Here is a 16,543-nt window from a genome sequence, read left to right on the forward strand (position 1 = left end):
TACTCACATTAACATATAACATCGGACGGTGTGGTACGGTGGTTGGTTTGATTTGGTTTGGTTAGAGTTGGAACTTGGAAGCTCCGTCTCCTTTCGATGAATTCGAGGAAAACCCTTACTACTTAACACTGAACAACTAACACATTCTCCTCATTTCGTTTATCTTCAATCCAATCCAATCCAAAGCCATTCTCATTCTTTCATTCATTCAGCCATGGCTCACCTTCTCCACACTTCCTTCGTCCCCTCCTCCTCCTCACTCCGCCGCGCCGCCGTTACTCACCGCAAAACGACGTCTCCCCTCGTCGTTCGGGCCAAGATCCGAGAGATTTTCATGCCGGCGCTCAGCTCGACTATGACTGAGGGTAAAATCGTCTCCTGGACCAAATCCGAGGGCGACAAGCTCTCCAAGGGCGACAGCGTCGTTGTCGTTGAGTCTGACAAGGCCGACATGGACGTCGAGACCTTCTACGACGGCTACCTCGCCGCCATCGTCGTCGAGGAAGGTGGCGTCGCTGCCGTCGGATCCCCCATCGCATTCCTCGCTGAGACCGAGGATGAGATTCCTCAAGCCAAGTCCAAAGCATCCTCTTCCTCTTCCGCGCCCGCACCTGCACCTGCACCTGCACCAGCGCCGCCAGTGGAGTCTCAACCGGAGAAGGTTGCGGCACCCGTCGCAGCTGCGGTTCCGACTCCGGTCGTAGTGTCCAGTCATCCTGCTTCGGAGGGAGGGAAGAGGATTGTTGCGTCACCTTATGCGAAGAAGCTCGCCAAGGATTTGAAGGTGATTTTATAGTTTGTTAGACCGTTGTGAATGAGTTAGATAGTTACTTAAATTTCTAGATAAGAAGAAAATAATACACAAAAATGAGTGAAACTTGTTCTGTTAGTTAAAATTAACTTATGCTGCTCAACATTTTCCAGTTAGAGACACTAAGAGAAGGTAGACGAGTTTCTATAAAAATTGAAGTGCATGTGTAGGTTTTAAGATATAAGAGATGTTTGTTTATTTTACTATTTTATTTTCTTATGAGTTGAATTTTAACTGGAGAAAGAAGTTATAAGAGATGTTTAATTGATTTTAACTCAGAGAGAACTTTAATTTATTATACCTTTTTTATGTTTTTCTCTTATAAGTATTTAATAAGAAGTTTGATCTAGTAAGGTCTTAGTTGCATTTTGTCCAGTACATTTGCCTAATGGTAAGAGCTTTACTCATCTATCACATTTACATCTTCTTGCACTTTCTTGTTCTTTCCATTCTCTCTGTTCGGTTGGGCTCTTGACATGTTTTCCAACAGGTGGAGTTGGGGAGGATAGTGGGAACTGGACCGATGGGGAGGATTGTTGCTAAAGATGTTGAGGCATTTGCAGCTTCTGGGGATGTTGCAGCAGCAGCGTCACCAGCACCAGGGAAGAGTGCAGCACCTGCCGGGGTGGAGTTGGGGTCTGTGGTGCCTTTCACTACAATGCAGAGTGCTGTGAGTAGAAACATGGTGGAGAGTTTGGCAGTTCCCACTTTCAGGGTTGGTTACACCATCACCACGGATGCACTTGATGCCTTGTACAAGAAGGTGAGCTTTGAATGTGCAATGAAATTTGGATGTGAAATGCATTAAGTGTTGTTGCATTGAATTGCTCTTCTAGTTGTTTAAATCGCATTGACATATCATTTTGGTTTTCTTTTTATTGTTTGTTATGGTTCTTTTGTGAGTTTGATGTTGCCATACTGTGGAGGGAAGAGGTCATACTATTATTACAGATCTTTTGTGCTTGGTTTTCTGACTGTTTGAATTGTTCTAATTGTTTTCAAACTCTGTTGGTTCTGCATTTTGTTGAAAGCTTGGTGCCTTTAGAGATTAACACTCAACCCATTAAAAGAGGGTGAAAAGGGGGAGTTCACATACTTTGTAATTTATATGTGGTACTAAATATGAATGTTCTTCCCTAAGTCATTAGATATGGTTGTTATTGTGATTATCATTATGATTATGATTATGTTGATGCTAGATGAATATCACATGGGTTCCTGTGACCTTTGTGTTTAATATGTAACGGACACTTTATCCAATTTGCATAGTCAATAGTATCTTTAATTAGACAATCTTCTTAGACCTTGTAATGAATGGTGGTTTAGTAATTGACATAGTCAATTGCAAGGACTGTTCCCAATTTTTTCTTTAGGATCTTTGCATAACACAAAAGGGAGTAAAAACAGCTGTAAAGAAAATTATTACCAAAAGTGGTCAAGTGTAAAAATACTAGCCATGTATTAATTTATGTTCTTTGTGAAGTTGTTACTTGTTACTTGAACATGCTAATGGGGTAGTTGATAGTTTGATATCTTCACATTTCTAAATTATTCATACCTAGTCCCTGGAGTTCTGGATTCATACCCAAATTCATTGATTCTATTTTAAAAAATTTCAGATCAAGTCAAAGGGAGTTACTATGACAGCATTGCTTGCCAAGGCTACTGCGCTTGCACTGGTCAAACACCCTGTTATCAACTCTAGTTGTAGAGATGGTAATAGCTTTACATATAATAGCAGCATCAATGTTGCAGTTGCTGTGGCTACAGATGGTGGTTTGATTACACCAGTGCTTCAGAATGCTGACAAGGTTTTTTTATACTCTAATTTGATCAACTTCTAATCCACTCTCCTCTAATATAAGACGGTTCTTAATTGTGAAAAGGTATATTTAATGTATGTTGTAGATTGATGTCTATTCATTGTCGAGAAAGTGGAAGGAGTTGGTTGATAAGGCCAGGTCCAAACAGCTGCAACCTCATGAATACAACACTGGTACTTACATGTATTTTATTGGTTTTGTTCTGCATCTTAGCAAATTTTCAAATTTATTATTGAATCCTTGAAAATTGTAGGTAGTAGAGTCTAGAAATTTTGATAGTTGACTTCATATTAGTTTAATTAGAATTGAGAAGTCTATCACTACATACATAGGAGATATCTTTGAATGAAAAGAAAAGAACTACATACATAGGAGATATCTTTGAATGAAAAGAAAATAATAGCTCATAGTTTCAAAATATGAATGACAATATTGGTGGCCAAGTTCATGATTAGTGTGTGCACTGGGCAGACGTGTCTAAAGTTAATATCAGTATGAAAATTGGATTGGGATGCTTTGATGGATTATCATCTACATAATCTTGTTATTTGACTGGATTGCAACTGTGAAATCGAAGAATATATGACGCAGACATTATACATCTACATAGGCTATATATTTGAACAGTTGGTTTTAGGCATGGAATGTAATCATATAGGCAAAAAGTATAATTTGTGGAACATTTGCAGTTTATAACTATATACCAAAGAAAAGCTTTATTTTATATGGGCAATTCACTGACAAAGCTGGAGATTGCATATGAATGTTTATCTATTTTCTTTTAGTGTAAGTTGAAGGGAAGTGTGAATTATGATACCAGAAAATCTGTACAGATCAGTTTTCTGATGCTCCATTGTTGTATTCTTCTAGGTTTACAATTGCAATGAGTGCTTGAGATTAAAGAATAAGTTGGGCTTGAAAGACTAAGAACAATGAGTCCTTAAGCATGAGGATTTACAAATATGACTTTTAGAATTATTTTTGGGAACAGAGCAGAGGATTTATGTTCTATTAGCTGGCCACAGCGTGGGCTTTAGTTAGCATAAGACTAAGGATGCGAAAAGTTAAACGAAGAGAGAATGTAAAGTTTAGTGATGCTGTGGTCATCACTATTCAACAGCGAGGTCTGATAAATAACAAGTTGGAGGGAATTAAAAAAAGCTTACAATTTTAAAACAAGTAACATCAACCAAAAGGCCTATCTCACTAAGTTTGGCCAACCATTTTTTATGACATATTAGTTGAGGTCTTGATAGTTTTTAAAATCAAAATTTTAGTGATACAATGTAGTTTCCTCACTGATCAAAATTTTATGACATTGGATCAAATTAAGAACTCTGATTTGGATATTTGCGTATCCTCACTGATTGCTTTTATTATTTTCCACAGGTACTTTCACTCTTTCCAATCTTGGAATGTTTGGTGTTGATCGCTTTGATGCTATTCTGCCACCTGGAACTGTGAGTGTTTTACTTGTGGTCAAATATTGCAATTGCAAGAGATTGACTAAATGTTCCAATTCTGTTAGTGATGGGCAACACGAACATTATAATTCTTTGGATTTTTTTGTGTAGGGAGCAATAATGGCTGTTGGAGCATCACAGCCAACTGTCGTGGCTACCAAGGATGGTCGCATTGGCATGAAGAACCAAATGCAGGTACGAGAGAGAGTCCTGACATTTGCATACATAGGACTATGTCTTAGCTATTGTTAGAAAAACATAAATCCAGTTCCACACTTGTTTCCTATAATTGAAGAAGTGTAAATTTGCAGGTCAATGTCACAGCTGATCACCGAGTCATCTATGGCGCTGATTTGGCTTCGTTCTTGCAAACACTCTCACTGATTATTGAGGACCCCAAAGATCTTACATTTTAGTCTCATTTTCCTAACAAAGTGAAACAGCATTCCTTTTCGGGGTGTGATTCCTCTCATCAGGTTTGTGGGGTTCTTAATTCTCGACAAGCAGAAATTGAAGGAGTCAATTACTATTCACTCGGGATTTTGCCAAGAGTTTTGAATAGAAAAGTTGAGCTGTGGTTTCTTATAACATATTTTTAGTCGAAAATGTCATTTACAATTTTTCCTTAGTGCTGCCTTTTACTTTTTTTTTTTTTTTGTTTATTTGGGATGTTCATTAGTCTAATAATGCACATAATTTTATGTAAGCATACAACTTATTTTTCGATTCCAAATCTTGAAAAGTGAAACTCAAATGATTGAGGGTAAAAGTTTGTTTGCATAAAATGTTGCTTCTCAGTTTTTATTCCACCAAGTTTATCCCGTTCACAAGTTCTTGTTTTGTTTTGTTTTTTGATTGGCACAAGTTCTTGTTTTGTGACTAATGAAAAACATTATACTTGTTTTTACTAAAATTAATCGGCTCAAACATCAACCAATGTTTGTTGCATTTGATTTGAATATACTTTTATCGTTTTTGTTCCTTTTTCTTATCATTTTAGCTCTTATAATATAACTTTTTTCTATTTTAATTTATTTCATTACCCTTTTACTATTAAACGAGGACGTGACACAAGAAATACCATGCCATTTGGATACGTAACATCACATGTGTCATAAAAATGAAATACCATGTCATTTAAATATATGACATTACAATACATCACACACCATAGGATCATATATCACAGCATTACTTAAACCAGTGTTATCCCGTTCAAGGATCGACCATCGTTTTAAAAAGGTTTTTAAAAACATTAGAGTGATATCAATGCCTTATGTAGTTTGACTTATGTCTCATTAGTATTGTATCTTTCTAGTAAAACTTTATCCTTATAAACCTAATACATTGTTTCATGATTTCATAAAATAAAGAATTACAATTTCTTAACAACGGAGAATCACAATTTTTAAGAGTAAAATTGTTTTAACAATAAATAATAAAAAAATTAAATAATACGATAAAAAGGTAAAGAATTTCAAATTTTTCATTAGAATCATTTTAAATTTCTAAAGAATTTAAAAGTTTTGTTTTAAATTATGAAAAGAAAAATTGACTGCAATATGATTTGATGTCCAGCTTCATTTTACAACTACAGTCTCTATCCTTTTACGATTTTTTCTTTTTTCACTCTACCTTACTTTCTTTTCTAGTGTGCCAATTGACAATTATTGACTCCACAGTGAAAGAATAAATAGGTACATTGGTTTAGCCTTTCATAGCAAATGAATAATCTCATACTTAATATGTAGTGAACAATAGATGTAGCTTTGTGCAGCAGTTGAACTAAAACCCTCCCATAAAACAATAATCTGCTCCAAACCCACCCTACAAGCCTAACCAAACCCACACTCACATCATTCCCATCTCTCTAACATCTGAAAAATTCTCACTTTAACTACCCAAGCCATGGATACAGAACCCTAATTCAGCTTCTCCAACATGTGTGACACTTGTGTTCATACCATGGATTCACCAAAGACCTCTTCTGACCAAGTCCTCAGAGAAGGAACCAAAGAAGATGAAAAAGAATACTTTGAAGCAAAGTTGGAAAATGGAAAGAACATGAGAAGAATAGATGATGATGATGAAGAGGTTCCAATGGACTTGCTGTGGGAGGTTTTCAATGAAGAGTTATCTTCAGCAACAAAGTTTGCTACTTCTTCAAAGGAAATGGTTGAATTCAAATGTGCCAAGACAAGCACTGCTCTTGTTCAAACCAGGAACAGGTATGGTATGTTGGTGATGGTTAAGGTCTTCAAGAAGTTCTTTTCCATCAACAGTTCTCAAATAAAGTTATTTTGGCAATCAGACTAATAGCTTCTGAGTAATATTTTTCTCTTTTTAATGCATGAGATGCTGTCTCTCACTATGAAATGTGTATAAAAGTATATATAAATCACAGATAATCTTTCTCTGATTTATTCTTATGAGTTTCATTAATAGATTTTAATCAATAAATCAAGGTTTAATTAGTCGGATAGTATTCACTTTTATTTAAATGAGTTAGTTTAATATCCGTTTTTAAAAATGTATCAATTGAGTCATAATTTTTGAAAAGATGTCTCAATTAAGTTATTTTCAGAAAAAAATTATTAATACAGTTAACGGTGTTGATATTTAAAATGACTTACAAAATTAAGTATTGATATTTATATTAAAATTTAGTAGTAAAAGTCATGAATTAAGTTAATGGTTTTAGTAATTTTTGTCTAAAAAGAGATCTGATTAAGACACTTTTTCAAAAGTTGGCACTAGATTGACATATTTTTAAAAGCGGGTACCAAACTGACATATCTGAACGAAAATGGGTATCATCAGACTAATTAAACCATAAATCAATTATATGCTTTGTGTTTTATTCTAGAATCTTTCTCTGATTTCTTCTTATTAGTTTCGTTCAGTATTGTTGGAGTGAACTGTGAAACCAAATTTGTAAGGTTAAACCTCCAAAGTTGGATATATCATCGAGAAATAGCATTCATTGGAGCATTAACAATAAATGCTTAAAAGTAGTTTGCATATAAACAAAATATACTTTCTTATGTGCCTTCCTATAATATAGAAAGAGATGATATTAATCTTGGCATGCACGTCTCTTTTATTTTTAAACAGGCAAATTTTCTTTATTTTTTTAATGGGATGACACTTGAATTTTCTAATTTTTAAATACAAATTCATCTTTATTCTATTTTTAATAATTGATTCTCATTTGTCTTATTTTTTAATAAACAATTACAAACAATATAAAAGAGAAAAAACTCTTTTATAAACAAAAAATTGAATTATATAAATAATTTTTTAATATGATGCATGTCACGTAACTATTGTCAAGACATCGATGCTACTTACAGTAGAAGATATTTGTATCTGAACTGGTGCAAAACACAAACACAAGTTGGATATCACCCGCGTTAATTTCAAATAGATATTTAACTACAATGTGTTATATATAAAAGAATTAAATATGTTTTTGTCATTAACTTATAATAAAAATAAAAATAATTTTTTTTTTAATTTTAAATCAATTTAATCATTTAAATATACGAAAGATCGAATACTCTCTTGCCCCAACCCATCTTCATTATTTTCATAGATCTAAAAGTAGAACATCACAAATTTTTTAACTTGACTTTATATTTCCTTTCGGATTCTTCTATATCGGAAGATATAGTTCCATGTGCATTCCACATTCCATTTGAAAAATATTTTTAAATGTACCAAAATATTTAAAAACTCACTCGTTTATGATCACAAACATTTATCAATAATTGTACGGGTTGTAGTTGGGCTAGTCCATTTCCCTTGCTTTCTTCTCTTCTTATTTTCTGCACCCACTCCTTTTTGGTCACACATGGCAACAGTAAAAGCCACCTAAGGATCACCGCTTATTATCTAAAACCTTAGATTTATGAATCTTATAAATTCAACTCAAATTTGAATTTTCTAAACCCTAAACCCTAAATCTTATATTGTAAAGTAACCAGAAGAGTATAAAGGATTTGAAGGAGTGTCAACTTTGGTTGATGTGGGAGGTTGCAGAGGGCAAACTCTCCACATGATAATCTTCAAGTACTCTACAATTAAGGGTATTAATTTTGACTTGCCCCAAGTTATTGAAAAAGCGCCATCTTACCCAAGTATATATACCATTAGCACAAGGCAATGATGCATGATAGTTTTAATTTTAATTTTTACCATAAGTTGACTTGGACACCATCTAAATTTGCATGAATTAAGGAATACAACATGTTGGAGGAGATATGCATCATTGTGTACCAAAGGGTGATGTCGTGATTCTAAAGGTCAGAAAACACTTTCTATGACACTTAAATTTCATGTTTGAGAATGGTTAATCTCTCCGATAACCCGTAATACAAAAATTTTATAACACGAAACGAGAAAAGGTCTAAGACGACAACGATATAACTAATTTTTTTTCATGCTGGTCGTGTATTAGGGATTCTGTCATCAAGGAGTAACTCATAATATGTTGGTTCAAGTCTTTCAAATAGTAAAGGTCATTCAACTCTCTAGCATGTCCAATCGTCCTCCTCACTTTCTTGTTCTGCAATATACAAGAATTACTATGAAAAATACCATTACAAGAAGGGTCATTTGTGGACAATTTAGAAACATGTAGGACATTTTTCAGGAGTATGGTCAAGTTTACTTGTATATCTCCTTAACCCACTGGATATCATGTTTCCATCCGCTATAGAGATTTTTTTTATTACTAAGACATGAAAAATATGTGAAAAAAATTCAGGAAATTGTGTCATGTGATCAGTGACTCCAGTATGTAAAATCCAATGATTAGTAAAACGGGTATTTGAGACATTAAATCCAACAGAAAATGGTAACTTACCAGAATATGTCAATGAGCACATACGTTGGTTTTTTCATATTACCAAAGAAGGATCTTACTTTTTCTAACTCCTAATGGTTGAGTTATGAAACAGATCCTTTTGATTTTCAAAAACAACAATAATAATACGAGCAACATTTGGGATAATTTTTTCCATTCAAACGATAGGCTAAATGCACATTTTGTAACTCTCCTCTGGCTTGAGGTTTGTTTGAAAAATTTATGCAAAAAAAGGATTAAGGACTAATATTCACTCATTGTCACTGTCATGAGAATCCTTTAATGTGCTTTTTCGTTTGAAACATTCACTCTCTAAAACTTTGATGGTAGAAGAGAACAAATTTGATTATCCAAAGCACCTATGAAACTTATAGAGTTTTTTGTCCATCACATAGTAGTTGCTATAATAAATGGTTGCCAATTAGATGGGATTATAGTATCAAAAAATTTATGCAACAATTATAAATTGATTGACAAATGGACCACAACTATGAAAATTATTTATCATGTGAATATCTCATACTATCTCACATATCACACATTTGAAAAATTTCCAACCTTGTCTCCATTCTTGGTTTCAACCATCACAAAAAATCGATACACATAAGATAAAAATACAACAATAAAAGTTGCAATTGTGTATGATAGGCTGAAACACACAATAAAAATTAGAGGTTGGGCAAGTAACAATGAATGTTGCAATTAGGTTTATACAACCGTTAAGGTTGCTATATTTTACGATTAGGAGCTCTCATACCATCTAAAGAATAAAAGAGAACAAAATGATCTTCACTTACTTTTTCTTATTATAAACATTAAATACATATACATAAATTCTTCTAGACAAATAAATTCTTCTAGACAATTTTGAAATCTTTGTTAGTCAACTTTAGAAATAAAAATAAAATATACAATATTAAAGCTACTAAATGGATAATTATAATAAATAAGAATAATGTCAAAATTCTCTAAAATATTTTAACAGAAGGTAGTGTGACATATGTAAATTTTATTTTTAATTCTAGTTCAAGATGTGCCATGAGATATAAATGGATTGTATAAATTTTGAATATGTGTGTGCCACTTAACACAATCTAAATTTGTAAATTCGAAAATGAGATGAGAATGTATATTTACATATTTGTATATATCATGTTCTCGTCTCTATTCTCATCTACCCCTCATTCTCATCTCCATTTTAAATTATTAAAATATCTTTAATTTTTTCGATAATCTTAAAATGTTGTAGTAACTTTTCTTTGTTCATTAGTATTGTAATTAATTTTTAGGATACACATTCGATAAAGTTTTAATTTCTTTTATATAGTTATTTGGCCATTGTCCAGTTATTATTTAATACTCTTATTTGTTATTTATACAATTGTGTAACCTTTGTCTAAAATATGTATCCTTTTAACAATAATATTTGAAATTAATATTAAAAAATGAAATGAGTGTGTAAATGTTGATATGGGTATATCATTTTCTCAATATGATTGGGATAAATTTTTACTTTTTAAAGATGAAATGAGATAGTTTAACTTACTTCGTCCGTTGTCATTTTACATATTAATATATTACAAAAAAAAGTCTCAACAAAAATAAGATAAAAAGATGAAAAATAAAGTTATTTTGTATTTTATTTAATTTTATATATATATATATATATATATATATATATATAAAACCCTTAGTGCTAATATAATTATTACCGATATATTATTATTTATTTAAATATAGGAAAGATATGAATATCATTCTGTAAGAAGATAGAGACAACTTTCCCTAATAAATAAATAAATAGAATATTTAATAATAATATGTGAATTGAAATGTATCAACCATAACATCACTTGAACTTATGTTAAATAATAATCACAACTTCCTCTGATCTTAAAATATATAGTGTATGTTTTTATAAAATTAGACTTAAATTCTCCTTTGATTTAAAAAAAAAAAATCACATTACTTATATTTTTAATAAATCATGTTAGTTTTTCTCATATTTTTAATAAATTGACACTTACCTTCTTTATTTCATTTAAAAATATATTCAATAACATTTAAATTAAAAAACTAAATTTTTCATAATTTTTAAAATTAAGTTTAATGAATACGATATATTTAAATAAATCAAAGGCGAGTATTAATTATAAGTAAAGTGGATGTTATTTATTAAAACTATAAAAAAATATATATTTAAAAATTATGTGAAACACAAGTATCTTTTTATTAAAAATGTAAAAGAAACTGTGAGTATATTTTAAAATTAAATGGGATGTGAGTTTCATTTACCTCAGGAATCGCAATTTTCTCTAAAAGCAAATAATAATAAAAATTAATATTATTAGTGTTAATTAAAAATAATAATAAATTGATATTTATTTATTTTACTTTAAGTTAACATTTCCACTCTATTTTCTTTGAATTTGTTTTCAAATTAAGAACTTCTATTTTCATAATTTTTTTAATTTCTTTTCTTTTCACAAAGCGTTCTCTAAATTATTGGAGATGAAAAAATCATTATCTAAATTAGTTTGCATAAATTTTCAAAGGTTCTCGTTCACTTAGGGTTTCTGTTGATTTTGATGTTGATGTTGATATTTGTTGCATGAAAGTGAGGCATGACATGTGTCCATTTTTTTTTTTATGATATTCGGAAGGCATTTTAGAGGGGTTTTTCTTTCAGCACTTAATTTAAATTTTCTAAACTATAAAATATTTTGTCACTGGATATGCAGAAGGTAGATGTGTATTCATAGTTTACCATAAGAACTATAATAAATGCGATAATATTTACTTTCACAATTTTTATTATGATTTATTTCTCTTAAATTTTTAAAAGAAAAAATCGAGAGATTTAATTCCATAAAAGGTTCAATCGTTCAGTAATAATATAAACTGGATTTTGATAATATCAAATCGGATCAATGTCGTCAATTATAAAATCTGAGCTATCAAATCACATATAACGTAAAAACATCTTTTATTCATACTAAATAAAACAAAAAAAACATTTATTGTATGAAATTCCAAAATTCCTGGTTTCACATCATATTACATTACTTTTATTCCATCAAAGGGTAAAATATATTTTTTATTTTCAATACAAATAATGATATAGATGTTAGTATTCAAAAGAAAGATTATTTAACTATTCTAAAATAAAAAGAATATTCAGTTATTTATATTATGAAATAAATGAATATATTAATTTTTATTTATTATAAGATAAAATTTATTTAATTAAAAGATGACACAAGTTAATAAATAGTCTATTGTATAGTAAATAATATAAAATTAATTTATTTCCATAATAGCTATAATTCCGTCTAAGTTTTAGTTATTTTAGCTAACTTACTGTGCCGTTTCTATTCGAAAATGTTGATAACGTATTAAGTTATTACACGTTTATGCTTTTTCTATAAAAAAAACATATAATAGCTATATTCCTTTATAATATACGTATAAAAGTCTTCTACACTTAAACTAAGAAAAAAATATTTAACTTTTATTCATTTTTAATGTCATTTTAAGTGAGTTACGTGTGATATCACTGTTACTTTTTCTTATTTCAATACAAACTTAGGTGTCATTATCTTTTATAAATTATATTTTTTAATATTAATTAAATTATTAAGACGTTATTAATATTTCTCATGACAACTTCTACTTGACATAATGAAATGATATAACTAAAGTTGAACATAATTATAGTTGTTATACAAGAACATAGAATATTATGTTGTTGTAATTGTTTTACTGAAATTGAAAATTGCATGAGAAACTTATTTGATTCCAACTTGATAATCCAATCATCAAATTGAAATAATCCTTCAAATTATTTTAATCCCAAAATTCTCTTACGACATGTGAGAATACTTAATATCCCTTTTTTATTCTTTTATAATTATTAGTACAACAATTCACTCTTAGACTAATGTTAAATTAATATTTTTTTTATCATTATAACTATAACTTTTATTGTATTTTTATAATTATTTATAATTTATTTTAATATTTATTAGTACTGATACAAATAAAGTTATTTTATATGCACATATATCATTTTGATTTACATTGATTTGCTTTATTTTTGTATATTTTTCTTTTATTTTAACATAATAATTAATATCAACAACCAAACAGAAATAGAATGTAAAAAAATTGTCTTTCACGTTTTCCATAACGAATACCAAACGAAAAACAACAAAAAGATATAAGATGCAGATTAATTAGAACCAGAAGAAAGTGAAAAATCCAAAAATAATAAAAGGAAAAATGATAACCCACAATAAGCCAAAGATAATACAAGGAAGCTATGTGCACACGTGACGTTTAGTTTCAAAAAATAGTGCTAAAAATGAGAAATGATTCATGTAAATGTAATCCAAAAGAATTGACGAACATTTAGTATACAGATAGAATAAACAAAATACATTTATAGTACATATGATCTGATATGGAAACATGAAAAGAGAAATAGAAAGAGGGAAATAAATATATAATAAATACATATAAAATAAATGTGTATGTATATTATTGTTTACTAAAAATATCTTTAGAATCACAAAGCAAAAACATTATTTCTGTGCACAATCCTCATCTTTGCTCAAAAACAGAACAAAAACATACTAAAATGGAAGCATAAGCATTTGTACATTATCTCTTAGCATTGCACAGTTCCTGGAGTTTTTTAGAACAAACACATAAACTTTAACCCAACCCATATATTCTTTTACTCCTAGTATTGTCTTGATGAAAATAACATGTTGAAAAGTTTTATATCGGCACAAGGAAGTGAGTGTTAGTGATTATATAATGGGTTCTAAGTTTATCACGTTTCTTTGCTCCAAGTCAGAGACACTTTAAACTAATATTTGACTTTTTTATTCTCTTTAATAGAGTGTTGTGAGGTGTAAATTGGGATCAAATGGTTAATAGTGATTTTTGTGTGTCGTACAAATTTGCACATAGTAATTAATATTTTTGTTATTGGAGAATCATCCTTGGTTGCTGGAGTTGCATTGTCTTGAAAAGTTTCACATCGTCTAAATGACCAAAGAAGAGTGTTAATGACTATATAATGAACTGTAAGTCTATGATATTCTTTGTTCCTAGTCAAAGACACTTTTAAGCTAGTATTTGACTTTTCTTATTCTCTATTAACAGGATGATTTTTAAAGATAAAAAAGATATTTGTGGAGTAACCAGAATGCATACTTGGCTATAAAAACCACATGGTGTGGGAATGGGAATATGCAGAGAAGAAAACAAGTGGAACACATTTAGCAGTGAGAAGAGATAAGCAAATATGGGTTCCTATGGAGGTGATGTAGTTGTCACAACCACTCCCAGAGAAGGAGATGATGAAGCTTTCGTTTCTGCTTTTTTACTTTGCACTAGTCAGGTATTTCCTTCAGTGCTCAATGCTGCTATTGAGCTTAAATTGTTTGAAATCATAGCCAAGGCAACACCACCAAATGCAGCCATGTCAGCCTCAGAAATTGCTTCTAAGTTACCAACGTTACCAACACAACACGTAGATAGGCTCCAACGCATGCTGCGTTTGCTTGCCAACTATTCTCTGCTCACTTGTTCCACTCACATCAATGAAGATGGTAGCACTGACACAACTTATGGAATCTCATGTGTTGGAAAATACTTTGTCAATGATGAAACAAGGGGTAGTTTTGGTCCCTTCACAACACTTTGCCAACATCCTACAGTGTTAGAACTTTGGTAAGTAGTTTTGTTTGCTCCATACAATAATCTAAAAGGTAATGTTTTGGTAGAAATCTCATAAAGTTAAAAAGTGTGCTGATATGTTGTGATGTGACTTTAGGCCAAATTTTAAGGATGTAATAGTTGATTCCGAGGACGACCTATGCAAGAAGGTTCATGGAATGTCTTTCTACCAATGCACTGAAAGAGATCCACAACTGAATTACATTTTCAACAAATCAATGGCTAATATTTGCAACTTAGAAATGAATAAGATTCTTGAAGAGTATAAAGGATTTGAAGGAGTGTCAACTCTGGTTGATGTGGGAGGTTGTACAGGGCAAACTCTGCACATGATAATCTCCAAGTACTCTACAATTAAGGGTATTAATTTTGACTTGTCTCATGTTGTTGAAAAAGCGCCACCTTACCCAGGTATATATATGCCATTAGCAAAAGTAAATGATGCATGATAGTTTTAATTTTAATTTTTACCAAAAGTTGACTTGGACACTGTCTAAAATTGCATGAATTAAGGGATACAGCATGTTGGAGGAGATATGCACCATTATGTACCAAAGGGTGATGCCATGATTCTAAAGGTCAGAAAACACTTTCTATGACACTTAAATTTCATGTTTGAGAATGTTTGATCTCTCCAACGATGATTGAATTCGATTTTTATTTCTTTTGACTCCGTGTAGGCTGTGTTGCACAATTGGTCAGATGAAGACTGCTTAAGCATTTTGAAGAACTGTCACAATGCACTGCCACATAATGGAAAGGTTGTTGTGATAGAATTTATAGCACCAGAAGAAGCATCAGAGTCTAATGTATCAAAGCTTGTATCCACACTCGACAACGCCATGTATATCACAAGTGGTGGGAAGGAAAGAAGTGAAAAGGAGTACGAGAAATTGTGCAAGCTTTCTGGATTCTCAAGATTTCAAGTTGTCTGTCGTGCTTTTTCTGTCTTAGGAACCATGGAATTTCACAAATAAATTAAATTTCCATCAATGACAAGCTAGCCAGTTCAGAAACTCCCTTCTGTGAAGCTAATAGAGCTACCAATAAGATTATCCATCATTTCAGCTTTACTTTCTTAAAAAATATGGTTGAGTTTCAGCTGTTTGGCAACTTTTCTTCACGAGGATATTTATGTTTTTTTGTTGTTGTTTAAGACAGCACCACTTATTTCTTGGTTGTATAACTTATTTCAAATAAATGATCAGAGTAATACTTTGGTAACCTATCTTATTTCAAATAAATTATTACAGTAATACTTTTTGTAACAATCCTTTTATATGTAGTGTGATCTAGTACACACATTTTATTGAGTTAAATATATTTTTATTTTATTAATTTTCATTAAAAAATTAAATTAATCTTTCATTAAATTTTTGACTTAATTTAATTTTTTAATTTAAAAATATGTGAATTTAGTTAATTTAATTAAATTTATTTAATATTTTATGATAATATTTAAATTTTTATCCTTTTAACACATTTGAATAGTTAGTATTATGGGAAACACTGACAACTGTTATATAAATGGATAAATGTTATATTATTTATCAGCACAAATTTGTGAAATCTTGAGTTGATTTGATGAAACAGTTTTCAACTGAGTCATCCATATTAAGAAAAAAATAATAGAAAAATCAAAGTTCAATTTTATTTATTTTTTATATATAAAAAATAGTGTTAATTGAAACAAAACTATGGTTCAAAGTGTACATCTCTGGAAAGTACAAAATTTAAGCAGAAGAAATAGTCATTTTCGTAAAAGAACCTAGTAACCAAAAACATACAGAGATAGAGAGGTGTTTGAATTTTGGAGCAGTAGAGAAAGTGT

At 30.7% G+C, this 16,543-nt stretch overlaps 2 protein-coding genes and 1 pseudogene across 2 annotated transcripts; all 3 read left to right on the forward strand.

Annotated features, from left to right (window-relative positions):
- On the forward strand, positions 1-4,882 carry LOC114192400 (dihydrolipoyllysine-residue acetyltransferase component 5 of pyruvate dehydrogenase complex, chloroplastic). Its single transcript, XM_028082112.1, has 7 exons — positions 1-784; positions 1,302-1,574; positions 2,431-2,622; positions 2,720-2,807; positions 4,024-4,094; positions 4,209-4,292; positions 4,409-4,882. Exons 1-7 carry the CDS (start codon positions 215-217, stop codon positions 4,511-4,513), a joined length of 1,383 nt encoding a protein of 460 aa, XP_027937913.1. The 5' UTR covers positions 1-214; the 3' UTR covers positions 4,514-4,882.
- Positions 4,883-5,696: 814 nt separating this feature from the next.
- On the forward strand, positions 5,697-6,521 carry LOC114192647 (annotated as a pseudogene).
- Positions 6,522-14,210: 7,689 nt separating this feature from the next.
- LOC114190779 (isoliquiritigenin 2'-O-methyltransferase-like) lies at positions 14,211-15,940 on the forward strand. The gene is made up of 4 exons (XM_028079813.1): positions 14,211-14,706; positions 14,810-15,123; positions 15,226-15,290; positions 15,393-15,940. The coding sequence occupies exons 1-4, from the start codon at positions 14,279-14,281 to the stop codon at positions 15,687-15,689; spliced, it is 1,104 nt and encodes a 367-aa protein (XP_027935614.1). The 5' UTR covers positions 14,211-14,278; the 3' UTR covers positions 15,690-15,940.
- The last annotated feature ends 603 nt before the right edge of the window (positions 15,941-16,543 follow it).

Source organism: Vigna unguiculata, chromosome 7 (assembly GCF_004118075.2).
Source record: "Vigna unguiculata cultivar IT97K-499-35 chromosome 7, ASM411807v1, whole genome shotgun sequence".
In the NCBI taxonomy this organism is placed as follows: domain Eukaryota; kingdom Viridiplantae; phylum Streptophyta; class Magnoliopsida; order Fabales; family Fabaceae; genus Vigna; species Vigna unguiculata.